Genomic DNA, 13,646 nt, shown 5'->3' with positions numbered 1-13,646 from the left:
TTCCCACGAATCTGCCAGTCTACTTGTTAGTTGACAAATTCATTAGCATCACCTGTATTCAATGTACTATCCTGGACATTGTACAGAATAGAGTCATCAATAACAAGGTCTGTGCCCTAGAGATAAGACTCCCTGGGTGGCAGCTTCACTCCCAGACCCAGGAATAACACAAGGCTGCCTTTTCTGGGCGCATTTCCCGGTACAGACAGGAGCTTTGTGCTTGGAGAAGGAAATTGGCCTAGAGTGACTGGCAGAGGAGATGGTGGGGCTCCCTACCCCCTTGATCTCTTCTGCCCTCCTGTGGGTCCTCCGGTCTAAGCCAGACAGAATTTATTATAACTTAGTTCTGTGCCATTCTTTGCCCTTATATGTAATTATATGCAAAGTTATTTAAAAAAATAAAGTGAATCATAACTTATGGCCAGGAGAGCTCTTTTTTTCCCCTTCACTCTTAAAAAAGCCTTTGGTGAATTTTGAGAAAGAAATAGTGATTTTCATAGTGAGAAGAATCAAATCTTGATTGATCTGGCTTATACGTTTTGAGATTGTCAAATGTCAGGTTCTCTTAAAGTGGGATTCGGGCCAGGTGGCAAGGGTAGAGCAATGCTGCATATGATGGGATGCTGTAGCATGGACCCCAGGGAGGTTCCAGCATACACTTCAACTTTTAGGTACTAGGCCTAATTGAATGCCACTGGCTTAATTAGTATATTGAACATGATCGGTTTGATGAATTTCCTTCTATTCTGTTTTCAAACTTTGGTCCAGTGCAAAACATTTACCTATGAATATTTGGGGCCGGTAGAAGCGTTCAGAACACTGCGGAAGACATCAAGCAAGTGGAGAGTGAATGGGGGAGGGGTCATTGCTCATCTCATTTCCTGAACCCAAGATTTAAGTCAGAAACTTTGCGTTTGAGGCCGGGCGCGGTGGCTCAAGCCTGTAATCCCAGCATTTTGGGAGGCCGAGATGGGCGGATCACGAGGTCAGAAGATCGAGACCATCCTGGCTAACACGGTGAAACCCCGTCTCTACTAAAAAATACAAAAAAACTGGCCGGGCGAGGTGGCGGGCGCCTGTAGTCCCAGCTATTCGGGAGGCTGAGGCAGGAGAATGGCGTGAACCCGGGAGGCGGAGCTTGCAGTGAGCTGAGATCTGGCCACTGCACTCCAGCCTGGGTGACAGAGCGAGACTCCGTCTCAAAAAAGAAAAAAAAAAAGAAACTTTGCGTTTGAATCCTGTTTTTATCATTGCCTTTTATATCATTTCCTTCCAGTATATGTTATTTGTAATTTGAGCATATTTTAAAGCTAATTGAATTTTGACTCCCAATAGTTTGGACTCTTCAAAAGAGGATTCTTTAAAGACCTTGGCTATCCAACAGAAAAAGGTTTGTTAAGTCTCTTGTATTAATATTGCAGGGATATTCCTTCATGTCAAATACCTTTCTACCTTTAGAAATACAAGGAATCAAATTTTAGAATTTGGTGGGTCCTCAGAGAAAATGTCATGCATATTTTCTAGAGAGGGACAGGAGATACGTAAGGTCACCCAGTGTGGTAGTAGCAAAGCCCAGGAGCACATTTCCAGAGAGGCTGCTGATTGCAGAGGCCCTTCCTCTCCCACTTACATTTCATCAGAACCCTGCCTGACAACTTGGAGCCTCTTATGTATTCAATATGACTAAAACAGCATTATTTTAAAACGATTCAGGAAATCAAAGTTTTCCTCATTTTAATTGGTCTTTCCTCAGATCATTATTAATTGCTAAAACTTTCTCAGGTATGGCGGTAATTAGTAGATATAATTGGTTAGAAAGGGCTTCAGGTTGAGAACTGATAGAAAAATCCTAGGTCATTCATAGAAAATAGAAAGTGGAAATTAATAGATAGCAAAATTGTAACTGAGAGAAATACTCTAAAAAATTCAGAGAACACTGCAACACGGAAATGGCTGTTCCTGTGGAGTGGTAACTTAACAGTAAGTCACGAACCTTCCCCTCCAACTCACCAACCACATCAACACTCCCATTCCCCACACTTGTCAGATATGGAAGTTAAAAGAATAGATCATTTCTCTCCTTCTTTCATTTTTATTCCTGCTGGTTAGTGGAGAAACGATCTTCGATAGAAAAATCACATTAGAACTTTTAATAAGTTGCTTTTTGAAATAGAGTTGTTTCCATGCTGCAGACATTTGGAGATAAGTATGTTTCTTGAAATATATTTTTATAGAAAATATTACAGAACCTGTAATTGAGAACTTATGGCAGTATTTTGGGGAGTTACATGTTTCTAATGTTAATTTGTAGATTCACTCTGAACTCCCTTCTTCTGTTTTAGAACCATTGGCTGAGTGAACATTTTCCAAGAGCCTCTTCAGATCTAAACTGTGTTCCATGGAATGGAGTATTGGTGCTTGAATAATGTATAATCCAGTTGGACAGGAGCTGCCTGTCAGTTTTATTAACTTTGACCTTTTCTCCCATTATAAAGGTAGTTCAGTAAATATTTAATGGGCCCCTATAGATCTTGACAGTCAGAGCCGTGTTCCTGGAAACCGGGATACATATATATGATTAACAAGTGCTGCTTAATCATTATGAGTCAGCTCTCAAGGGCAGATTTTGTTTTGGGGGAAGAAGAGTCCTTCCACCTATGTGTGCTATCAGAGGTGCACTCTATATTGAGAGCATCCAAGATGGTTGAGGTTTCAAAGGAACGCTTTAAAAGACAGATAGCAGTTAGCATACATTTCTGCTGTTTTGGGTTTTTTGTTTGTTTGTTTGAGCAAATGATCAAAATGATGCCAGGTGGGCAAAATCACCCTGCGACTCTGCATAGTTAGCAGGACTCTTCCACTCAAAGAGTCAGCAGGGCTGGAACGGCTGAGCTTGCATGGACCCTAATAAATACAAAGGAGGAGAGCCAAAAGGAGAGACGATTCCTTGAGCCAGGAGGAGGCCCCTGCCAAGCTGTCTTTCCCTGTAATTCCATAAAGCCCCATGCATATTGCACTCATTGCAAATTCTGGCAGGGAAGATCGAAACCCAAGTAGCTGACATTTTGAAACATTGTCTTTCAAACTTGTACTGTCCCTTGCCTCCATTGATTTCCCATTTAAGAAATCTGTAGGAAAAAAACAAATTTGAGCAAAATTCATTGGTCTAAGATGAGTTGTTAGAGCCAAATTATGATACCCCCGCCCCTTTTCCACCCTGAAAAGAGCTCCATCTTTATTATGAATGTGATGTATGTTTGTCTTGTGTTGGGCACCCATAAGGCTCCCACAGCAAATCGACCAAGTAAATCAAGAGCCTGTTAAAAAGCGGTATGGATGCTCCAAACACAGTCGTACTGGATCACTGGATATCCTCGTTTTTATAGCCACATTCCAGCAGCAGATCATTTCAGTTGGTTTTGTTTTCTCTGCGCTCTATTTGCAGGCAGCCCTGTGGCTTTAGGTGAGGCTGTTTATTTTTCAGAACGTTATTGCCCTTTGCATCCAAGGCCCAGCCCCTTTTATATGGTGGTCGCCAGTTTCATTACTGTGAGCTGTAATGCAGCTGACTCGGCAAAGAAAATCTGTGCCTTGGAAGAGCGTTTTGAGAAGAAATTGATTCAGAGCTTTAGAATGAATTACTATTTGTATGTTTAGATAATTCTAAATAAATGTTTGAAAGACCTTGCTTAATTTGAGAAGAGAGGAAGAAACACATTGGATGTTATAAATGGTCTCTATCCAAGTTCTTAGCTTGGCATTTTCACATGTGAATCTTTTATTTACATCTGCTCACAATTGGGATACCTTTCAAGGATAATTTTATCATAGCGATATTGATGACAACTCATGATCTAAAATACAAAAGTATGGGATTAGAAAGGGAAGCTAAAAGTTATTGTCATACGTCAAATTGGTTATAAGCTTCATTTAGCAAGGAGTGAGAATGATGAGTTATATTTTAAATCAGAATTTCCTGATGGTAGGTGTAAGGGGATTGACTGCATTAGGGCACAAATGAGCTTTCTGTAGTGATGGAAAGTTTCTTTATCTTGATTGGGATGGTAGTTACACAGGTATATACATTTGTCAAAACTCATTAAACTGTTCACGTAAAATGTGTGTATTATATTTTACATAAATTATAATTCAAAGTCTTATTTGGTTTAGAACTGGGCAGTATCATTTATCTTTCCCAATAATAAATTGAAGTATAGAGAAGTAAAGTTATCTATCCTAAGTCACCGTGAAGCCCAGCAGTTTGTCTAGGGATCAAGCAAAGGATGCTGGCACCAGACACATTAAGCATGCTGCTGCTTTAGATATTGTTCCAGTTGCACGTCCATGGACTTGAAATTGACTTCTCCACTCTGTTCTCTCCAATGAGCTTATATCCATTTGTATACATTGTTGTAAGATATATTCATGAGCTTGTTCTTATGATTGATATTTGTAATTTAACCATTTAGAAGATAGCTCCGTGGTTCTGAATGCAGACTCACAGTATGTTTGAATCTATGTATGATAAGCCATGGTCGTGGTCATGGTGTGCTGCAGTAGACTACAAATTCTATGATTTTTATTATAAGCAAGATATGACGGTAGCAAGACTTCCCAGAACTAACTTTGTCTCTAAGGAAAACCTCTGGATTTCCTTATTGAAAAAATTACATAGGCTTTAAAACCATTTACATAAAGCATGTGAATAGTAGTGAAAAATAAGAAAGTAAAAATCAGTCGAATTCTGCTGCCGAAAAATACAGTTAGCGTTTTAGAGAACATTTTTTAAAGTACCTCTCTGTTTACAATGGAACCTTTTTTCCTTTTCAACAAAATGATATTGTGAGGTTCTTTCTCTATTTTAATCAATTTCACAGTCATTTGTTGGACATTTTGACTGCTTCCAGTTTTTCATCATGAGGTAATGCTGTGATGAACAGTCTTGTTCTTGTTTCGTTTCCTGTTTGTGTGATTATCTTTTTATGGATAAATTCCTTGAAGCAGAATGTGAGCAGTTGTATTTGAAGTTACTTAAAATGTTCTAAGGGGATAAGATTATCAAGTATTGCTAGTTTAATACCATTTGTCCTGCTTTTACCAAAAGCTATTTTTCTTTCCCTTTTGTTTTGTTTTTCTCTGCAGTTGCAGTACCATGCAGGACTAGCATCTGGCCTTTTGAATCAGCAGTCGTTGAAGCGCTCCGCTAATCAGATGGGAGTATCTGCCAAACGTAGACCAAAGGCTCAGCCCACAACTCTTGTTCTACCACCTCAGTGAGTGACGGGTTTGAAAAATTACTTTAGTCCTGAGTGAACTTCTTTACTTTATACTTGTTTCGGGGTAGTGGAAAGTTACTGTTTTCTTCAAAATTCCCTCCCTTTCTCCCTTCCTTTTTTTGAGACGGAGTTTTGCTTTTTCATCTAGGCTGGAGTGCAGTGGCATGATCTCGGCTCACTGCAACCTCTGCCCTCCCCTACCCCGTCAGGTTCAAGCAATTCTCGTGTCTCAGCCTCCCAAGTAGCTGGGATTGCAAGTGCACACCACCATGCCCAGCTAATTTTTGTATTTTTAGTAGAGATGGGGTTTCACTATGTTGGCTAGGCTGGTTTCGAACTCCTGACCTCAGGTGATCCACCTGCCTTGGCCTCCCAAAGTGCTGGGATTACAGGTATAAGCTACCACACCCGGCCCTGAATTATTTCTTTCTTTTAAAAGGGCATCTATTAGGATTAGAAATCAAGCATGATGGTAACATAATTTGCATAGATCTTTGTGAAACAGCTATAATGCAGTTTATTTTACATATTTTGTATGTGACTTTTCTACCTAGGATTTTAAGAGACCTCACGGCTTATTATTTGTTTCCTTATCACATTCCCAAAGGTGGTAGAATATGAGTGCAGTTATCCTTATTTTATAAATGAGACAGCTGAGGAGCACCTTTGGTTAAGCTGCAGTCCACCTAGAGAACCTGCTAGAGCTGAGATTAGAATAAATGCTAGGTTCATTTGTTCATGTTTAAAAATAGTAATATATGTGCTCTTCTTTTTCCCATTAGGAAGGATAACGGATACAGTAAGCTTCACAGAGCATACAGTTTAAAGATTTTCTCACACTTGTGTACATCCATGTAGCCACCACTTCCAGAATCCCATAAGGGTTCCTCCTCTTTGTTCTCTGTCTATACCCGTGCTGCCCTCCTTCCCAAGTTTAACACCATTCTGACTTCTTTAAACAGTTAATATTGCCTGTCCTTGAACTTCATATAAGTGGAATCACGCAGTGTCATTTTTTTGTATGAGCCTTTTTTTTTTTTTTTTTTTTTTTTTTTTGAGACGGAGTCTTGCTCTGTCCCCCAGGCTAGAGTGCGGTGACCGATCTCAGCTCACTGCAAGCTCCGCCTCCCGGGTTCATGCCATTCTCCTGCCTCAGCCTTCCGAGTAGCTGGGACTACAGGCGCCCGCCACCGCGCCCAGCTAGTTTTTTTGTATTTTTTAGTAGAGACGGGGTTTCACTGTGTTAGCCAGGATGGTCTCGATCTCCTGACCTCGTGATCCACCCGTCTCGGCCTCCCAAAGTGCTGGGATTACAGGCTTGAGCCACCGCGCCCGGCTTTTTTTTTTTTTTTGAGACAGTCTGGCTCTGTGGCCCAGGCTGGAGTGCAGTGGCCGGATCTCAGCTCACTGCAAGCTCCGCCTCACGGGTTCACGCTGTTCTCCTGCCTCAGCCTCCTGAGTAGCTGGGACTACAGGCGCCCACCACCTCGCCCGGCTAGTTTTTTGTATTTTTTAGTAGAGACGGGGTTTCACCGTGTTCGCCAGGATGGTCTTGATCTCCTGACCTCGTGATCCACCCGTTTCGGCCTCCCAAGTATGAGCTTTTTTTCACTTAACATCATATGTGTTAGATTCATCCAGTTGCCCTTTTCTGTTGCAGTGTAGTCTTCCTTTGAATATGCCACACTTGATTGATCCACTTGGTTCATTCAAGCTATTGGGTTCTTTTGTATTAGAAGCCCTAGCAGGTGAGTGCAAAGGCTCACTCAATGATGTGGAATGAGAAATGTGGGCACATCAGTCCCTGTTTTGTCAGTATGCACACTCCTCTGGGAGGGCCAGACGCCTGAGAGGCATTCCCTCGCCTGTCCTGCTCACTTCGTGTACCTTCCTCTGTTTACATCCTCAGTTACAAACAGCATTCTTTTCCAGTCCAAGGGAGTGTTTGCATATATGACTTGATTGTTTACCTTTGCTCAAGGTCTCATTTTGTTTGGTTAGCAAATATTTATTGTACCTACTATGTGTCAGGCATGTTTCTAGGCCCTAGGAATATAAACATGGGCAGGACAGACACTGTCCCATCTTTGTTAAGCTTTTCATTTCGGGGGCGGGAGGAGACCAGAAAAGCCCCCCTTAACAAATTAATAAATTAATGCCACAATTTGTAGTTATGCTTAGTGCTAGGAAGGGACTACAGAGTCGGGGAAGGTATGGGAGTGGGGGATACTGCTTAAATAGGGTGATCAAAAAAAGGCTTCCCCGAGGAGCCAACGTGAGGCAGAGGCTTGACGAATGAGGAGGAGAAAGGCCAGTGAAGAGCCGGCGGGATCCCAAGGGGTGACTGCTCTGGGGATCCTTTCTCTAGCTGCCACCACTTCCGTGATTTTCAGGCGTTCTTCACAGTTCACACTTGCTTCCAGGATAGGAGGAACGTAACCAGCCAGTCTCGACAAGTAGCTTGTGTCTGCTGCTTGCACGCATAGGGGCCATGTTTTTCAAAAAGAAGCTCACTACAGGGACAGCTGCTTTTAGTGATGCAAGCCAGAGGTTTTACTATTTGGCAGAACGCTTCTTAACGGCTGTTATTCTATCTGTTGTTTCTCATGTGTTGATTTGGTGATTCTGCAAATCTCAACTTTCAGCTCTCTAAAGTCTAACGGACCTTGTAACTTGTCATTTTCCCTGCATGGATTGTCTACTGAGGCAAGATGTTTGGCGAGAAGTAAAAGACTTTCTAATGGTCCCATAAGACTGGAGCCAAAAAGTGTTTGTTGCTAACTCTCTCTTGACAAAAGTCAGTTCTTAGTCCATCTGTTCACCATTTGTTAATTTGCATTGGCTTGAAACCTGTTTACAGGTGACATGCTATTATGAGGACACTTAGAAACTATTTTAAGCATCAGGGCAATCAACAGACTCTGTTCTCATGCCAAAAAAAAAAAAAAAAAAAAAAAGAGCAAGAGGTATTCACAACTGCCATTATAAATTTATAATAAATCACTCAAAATAGTTTCAAAGAGAAAAGTGGTTACTATGTCTTAAGAATACAACATAAAAATGATTTCCTATACTTAGTAGCCTATTTCCTGTGAAAATTGACTGCTACCTTTTCACATCATTGAGCTTTTTGGGCTTACATTATCCTGGAATCCCATTATAGAACTACTGTCCAGTAGGCAGAATCTATATCTAAAAGACATCAGTTGCCTCCCCGACTCCCCTTTTTGTTTCCTTTTAGAGGCAGGTTCTCCCTGTGTCACCCAGGCTGGAGTGCAGTGGCATGATCACAGCTCATTGCAGCCTCAAACTCCTGAGCTTAAATGATCCTTTCACCTTGGCCTTCGAAAGTGCTGGGATTATAGATGTGAGCTACGGCACCCCGCCCTATTGCACTTCCACTGAGCACCTACTATGTGCCACTCATTATGCTTGATGTTGGCTGGAAATGCAACATGGCTGCCACCCTAAAAAGTTTTGTTTTTCTTTTTTAAGCTAGGAAATAGAACAATAATAGTATATACATAATGTAGATTTTGAAAAAAAGTTGTTAAGACTAGGATAGATATTATTCTAGACTTTTTCTATGAATATATCATATATAGTTTTTAAAAGCTATAATTTTTTAAAGCAATAAATAGGTTTTAAAAGCAAAAAAATCTCAAAAAAGGAGTATATTATAGTATTTTTCTATTTCATATCTCAACATTTTATTGACTATAGTTGTGAAATTTAAGGGAGCATAATTTGATCTATGTAATATTCAGATTTGCATATCAATACTCATCTTATGATTGTATTCTGTAGAAGACTCCTTATTACAAAATTTTTATTATAAGCACAATGTAACTATAAACTAACTTTTTGTCATTAAGAAAATCCTTTCAACACCCTTATAAAACACCGAAATCCTCCAAGGTTGCTATGTTAATTAATTATCTATTGCTTCATAACAGATTGCTCTAAAACTTAGTGCTTTAATAGCCATGAGCATTATCTCTCACAGTTTCTGTGGATTAGGAATCTAGGAGTGGCTCGTTTGGGTGGTTCTGACTCAGAGCCTGTCGTAAGGCCGCAGTCACCTGAGGTTTGGCTGAGGTTAGGAGCTCCACTTGCATGGTGGCTCACTCACATGGCAGGCAGGTTGGTGCTGGCCATTGGCAGGAAATCTTGATTCCTCTCCACCTAGATCTCTCCACAGGCTGCTTGAATATCCTCATGACAAGGCTTCTGGCTCCTCCAGAGCCAGCAATATAGGAGAATGAGAACCAGGCAGCAGCCATCCTTTTTATGACCTAATCTCAGAAGACACATAGCGTCAGTTCTACCCCATTCTGTTCATTTGCAATGAGTCACGAAGTTTGTCTGACATTCAAGGGGAGGGGATAAGGCTCTCCCTTTTGAAGAAAGACGTGTCAAAGAATTTGTGGACATATTTTAAAACCATCACATTGCACACAGGAACAATGGCTGAGCCTGTAAACCCCATTCACTTATTTATTCAGTAAATATTTACTCAGGGCCTGCAAATGCTTGGTTCTATACACTGTGCTGGGGATTCGGAGATGAATAAGATATAATCTTGGCTTTTGGGAAGCTCTGAGTAGAGACAGGAGCAAACAAGGAGCAGAGCATCATAGCGACATGGACCAAGTTGACTGACATGACCTTCTTCCAGTGCCTGAGAAGGCCACGGGCAGAGTGGGGAAGGAGGTCCACTTGGGGAAGCCCAGCCGCCCTTTACCACATTTCTCTGCTACTGGCTGTGAAGGATGGCGGGTTTATTTCATTGAGAGTGCTAGATGCTTTCTTGTATAGGCTTACAGGATTCTAAGGAAAGGTTTTTTTAAAAACAATGGAGGAAAGCAGTGAAAGGCTCACGTCTGGGTTCCTCACACACCTTTCTCTGCAACCCCGTGCGTGTTAGTGCAGTGACGGGTAGGTTTCTGCATGGCTTGTGTTAGCAGTTGGATGGCACTAAGGCTGCCACAGCAAAACTACTAGTTCTGCCCAGCTGTGCCGAGAGCACAGGCATGGCAAGAATGAAGGAGATGTGTACGATGTGTTTGTTTTCAAAATCCAGGGCTCCAACAGTAGTAGTCTCTGAAGACTCAGATTCCTCCCTTAGCTCCCATAGGATGAGTGATTCATGGGATTAGTGATTCGTATCTTTCTCCCCTTCCAGAGAAGCTTGATAGAAGATCAAGATCTTGTTCGCGATGAAATTTATCATGTGTTAGCGTTCAGAGGGCACTAATTAAGTGACCTCACTTCTAGGATTTCCAAGTGCTCAAATTAAGTTTTTTGCACAAGGGGCACTATCATTTCCATAAAGAGGCTGTGTCCACTGTTGCTGTGTAAACATTGTTGGGCTTTTTGAGCCTCATAGGACTGAGATCAGCCTGGACAGTGGCTATCTTATTTAATTGATCTATAAGTTATATATTGTGATATCTATGTATTTATTATTTGAGAGATGTAGCTATGTTTACCTGTGTTCTGTCTTAGCAGCCTTGATTTTCTAATCCAGTGTTGTGTGCTTTTGTGTTAACATGGAATATTGCTTTTAATCAGTATGGCCAGGCTGAATGGCCTAGGACTTCTCTGAGTTTCAACAACTTGGCCTGATGAAATGCCGGTTTTCAGTGACGGCAGAGGTGACTGTGTTCTTGTCCAGCAAACCTAGATCTTATTTAGGTTTGAGGGAAAACAAATAGTTTTTCAGAAAGCTTACTTTGAAAACTATTACTTCCATGCCCTGGAAATTGTGGGGACAGGCAATTTCTGTTGCATTATATTATCTTCCATGAAAAGATTCTGTCTGCTTGATTAAGGGCGCACTTGTTTCCTGGGCTTCGTTCTGTGCGGTCCCTGGGGGTGAGCTATTCATGCTCCAAGCTAAGAACAGCCCTTCTACTTGTTGATGGATCCCTCTCACCTACTCCAGGCCGTGTCTCCATTGGTCTCCTTTTTCCGTCCTACACCATCATTTTTCCCTTTTCTCCTGATTATTCTCATTCATAGATAAAACATGCTTACCCTGAAAACCGTTCCCTGTAACAACACATGCCCATGACACCATTCTGCCTCCCAGCTCCCACCTCATGTCTCTCTTTATAGCAGGACTCCTCCAAAGAGTGGATTATACTTGTCTCCAGTTTCTCTCCCACCCCAGGCAACTACTGTTCTGATCTCTATACTTATATCTTAGCTTTGCCTCTTCTAGAACTTCCGTATTAGTGGAGTCATGCAGAACATAATATTTTCCTTCTGATTTCTTCTACTCAACATGATGTTTTTGAGATTCTTTATGTTGCATGTATCAGCGGTTGGTTCCATTTTATTGCTGAATAGTATTTTTTTGATGTTCTTTGGAGCTTACTGGTGCCATTTCCTCAGCATTTGCATCTGTTTCAGTATCTTGTAATACTTTCAAGAGAGCAGAGTCCTCACTTTCCGTTTCGATTCTTGGATGACTCGCCTCTCAGGTTTGAGTAACAACACCACCACAAAAACAGCATGCAGTGACAAGTGTTGCTGGAAGGAAGTGCCACCCGTTCAGGAGGTAACAGGGATAATGACACAGCACTCACACCTAGGGCTTCCAGTGTTTGAACAACAGATTGCCTTTGGGACGGCCACTGATTTGGCTCTGGGAATTTAACTGAAAGAGGCTCATTTTCTGCCACCCGCCTTGCACATTAATTCCCAAGAAGATTGTTGACTTGAAATTACACATGGTGCTTATCCAGATGATTGGATCCTTTCCAAGATGTGTGGTAGATGCTGTTTCTGTTCTTGAAAGGCAGAGGCTCATGTTGTCTTTTGCTTGATGTAAAACCAGTGGGAATCACAGAGAGCAAAGCAGCAACTTGAATCTGTCTTTGGCAATAGTGATGCATGAAGGGGGGTGATCGTTGTCATTGCTGTTTAAACCGACCAAGGCAAACACTTGCCAGGATGAAGCTCATGAAACAAGTCTCTTCTCATAGCTTCCTAACTATTGCATCATTATCTCTTCTGTTGCTCATTTTGAGACGTTTTTTAAGGGTTTTTTTTTTTCTCTTTTTTTTCCCCCTTTGCCAGACAGGTATGAAACTCCAGGTTTCTGCAGTTCGATTACAAAAACCTGGCTCTAGATGCCATTTGCATAGTGACTGTGAACATGTGTCCTTGCAGGGACTTGATTTTCTTCTTGATTACCTGGGCTTTGTTTTGTTCCTGGACTCCTGGTATTTTGTTGAGGGCAGAATTTGGTTATATGCTGATTAATTTATATTAAATTCTTCAACTTTGATGGGACAGGAACCTTGAACAAGAATATCTGGCATCATTTTTTATTGGAGTTTAGTTTGCCTCTGAGCAAAGGAACAGTGAGTAAACCATGAATGTGATGCAAACTGGTCCATTGCCACAAGCCTTGCAAATGCAGAGCATTTCCTCAGTCTCCTTTTCCAGGGACACTGTACAAAGGGAACAGGTTATTACCCAGACTGGCTCACCCTGAGCTTGGGCTGGTGGGCAGAGGTATCGCCTGGCTTAATGTCCTGCAAAGGAAACAGAGAACTTTGCAGCTGTAAGTTTCCTGAGTTTTGGAAAAAGTCATCAAAACTTGGGTAGAAATTTGCTAAGTCATTCTTTCCTCCACTGGCAAGTATTAAGTAACAATATTCATTAAATACCACAGAGAGGCTGTGTAATAAAGAAATAATCCTAGGCCTAGGTGGCTATAACTCTCTAGAAGAGTTGAAATTGAGAATATAATTAAAGATTAAAACATTGTTTGCATTCTAGAACATGGAGAAATCTTTTCTCTCCATTGCGGGGCCATATTAATAAGGAGGAGATCAGTTGCCAATAACTGACACTACCTAAGCTCATTTATTAATATCAGTCATGTTTAAGCTGTCTGACTCAGACAGCTGCTTTTGCCTTTTTCTTACAAGACTGGAGCTGTCTCCAGGAATGGTGAGGGATGCCACTCTTATCCCAGACATTTGTCCATATCGATTCCATGTCCCGAGTGTGAATAGGAATGTTTTAGACAGCAAGGGTTACCCGTATTAGGATCTTAGATGGAAAATTATTCAGTTGCCAAAAGAGAGGGATACAATGAATTTCAAGATTTAAGATCCCAATTTTGGTCAGTTTTTGTGCAAAAGTTAAAAGATGGGTTGGAACTAGCATACCTGCCAAGGTTTTATCATTGTGGCTCATGAAGGGTCAGGAGCACTATAGACATTACCAGACCACCTTGACACGGTGACAGAAAGAAACCCTTCGTGGTCAGATACCTGGCATTCAGAGCTCCTGGAAGCCAGTTACCCTCTCAGACTCACACAGAAACAGAGAAAGGCCTTGCCTGGTTGG

The 13,646-nt window shown here is 41.5% G+C and overlaps 1 protein-coding gene across 5 annotated transcripts in view; it reads left to right on the top strand.

The window, feature by feature from the left end:
- Positions 1-13,646, top strand: part of MED27 (mediator complex subunit 27) — a 218,652-nt gene that overhangs the window by 61,023 nt on the left and 143,983 nt on the right. For all 5 annotated transcript variants that reach the window (XM_073022029.1, XM_008005879.3, XM_073022028.1 and 2 more), the window contains exon 3: positions 5,143-5,273. In XM_073022029.1, the coding sequence (XP_072878130.1) occupies positions 5,143-5,273 (131 nt within the window). The remainder of the gene's footprint in view (positions 1-5,142; positions 5,274-13,646) is intronic.

The sequence above is a fragment of the Chlorocebus sabaeus genome, chromosome 12 (assembly GCF_047675955.1).
Source record: "Chlorocebus sabaeus isolate Y175 chromosome 12, mChlSab1.0.hap1, whole genome shotgun sequence".
In the NCBI taxonomy this organism is placed as follows: Eukaryota; Metazoa; Chordata; class Mammalia; order Primates; family Cercopithecidae; genus Chlorocebus; species Chlorocebus sabaeus.
This window is presented reverse-complemented; position numbering and strand designations above follow the sequence as displayed.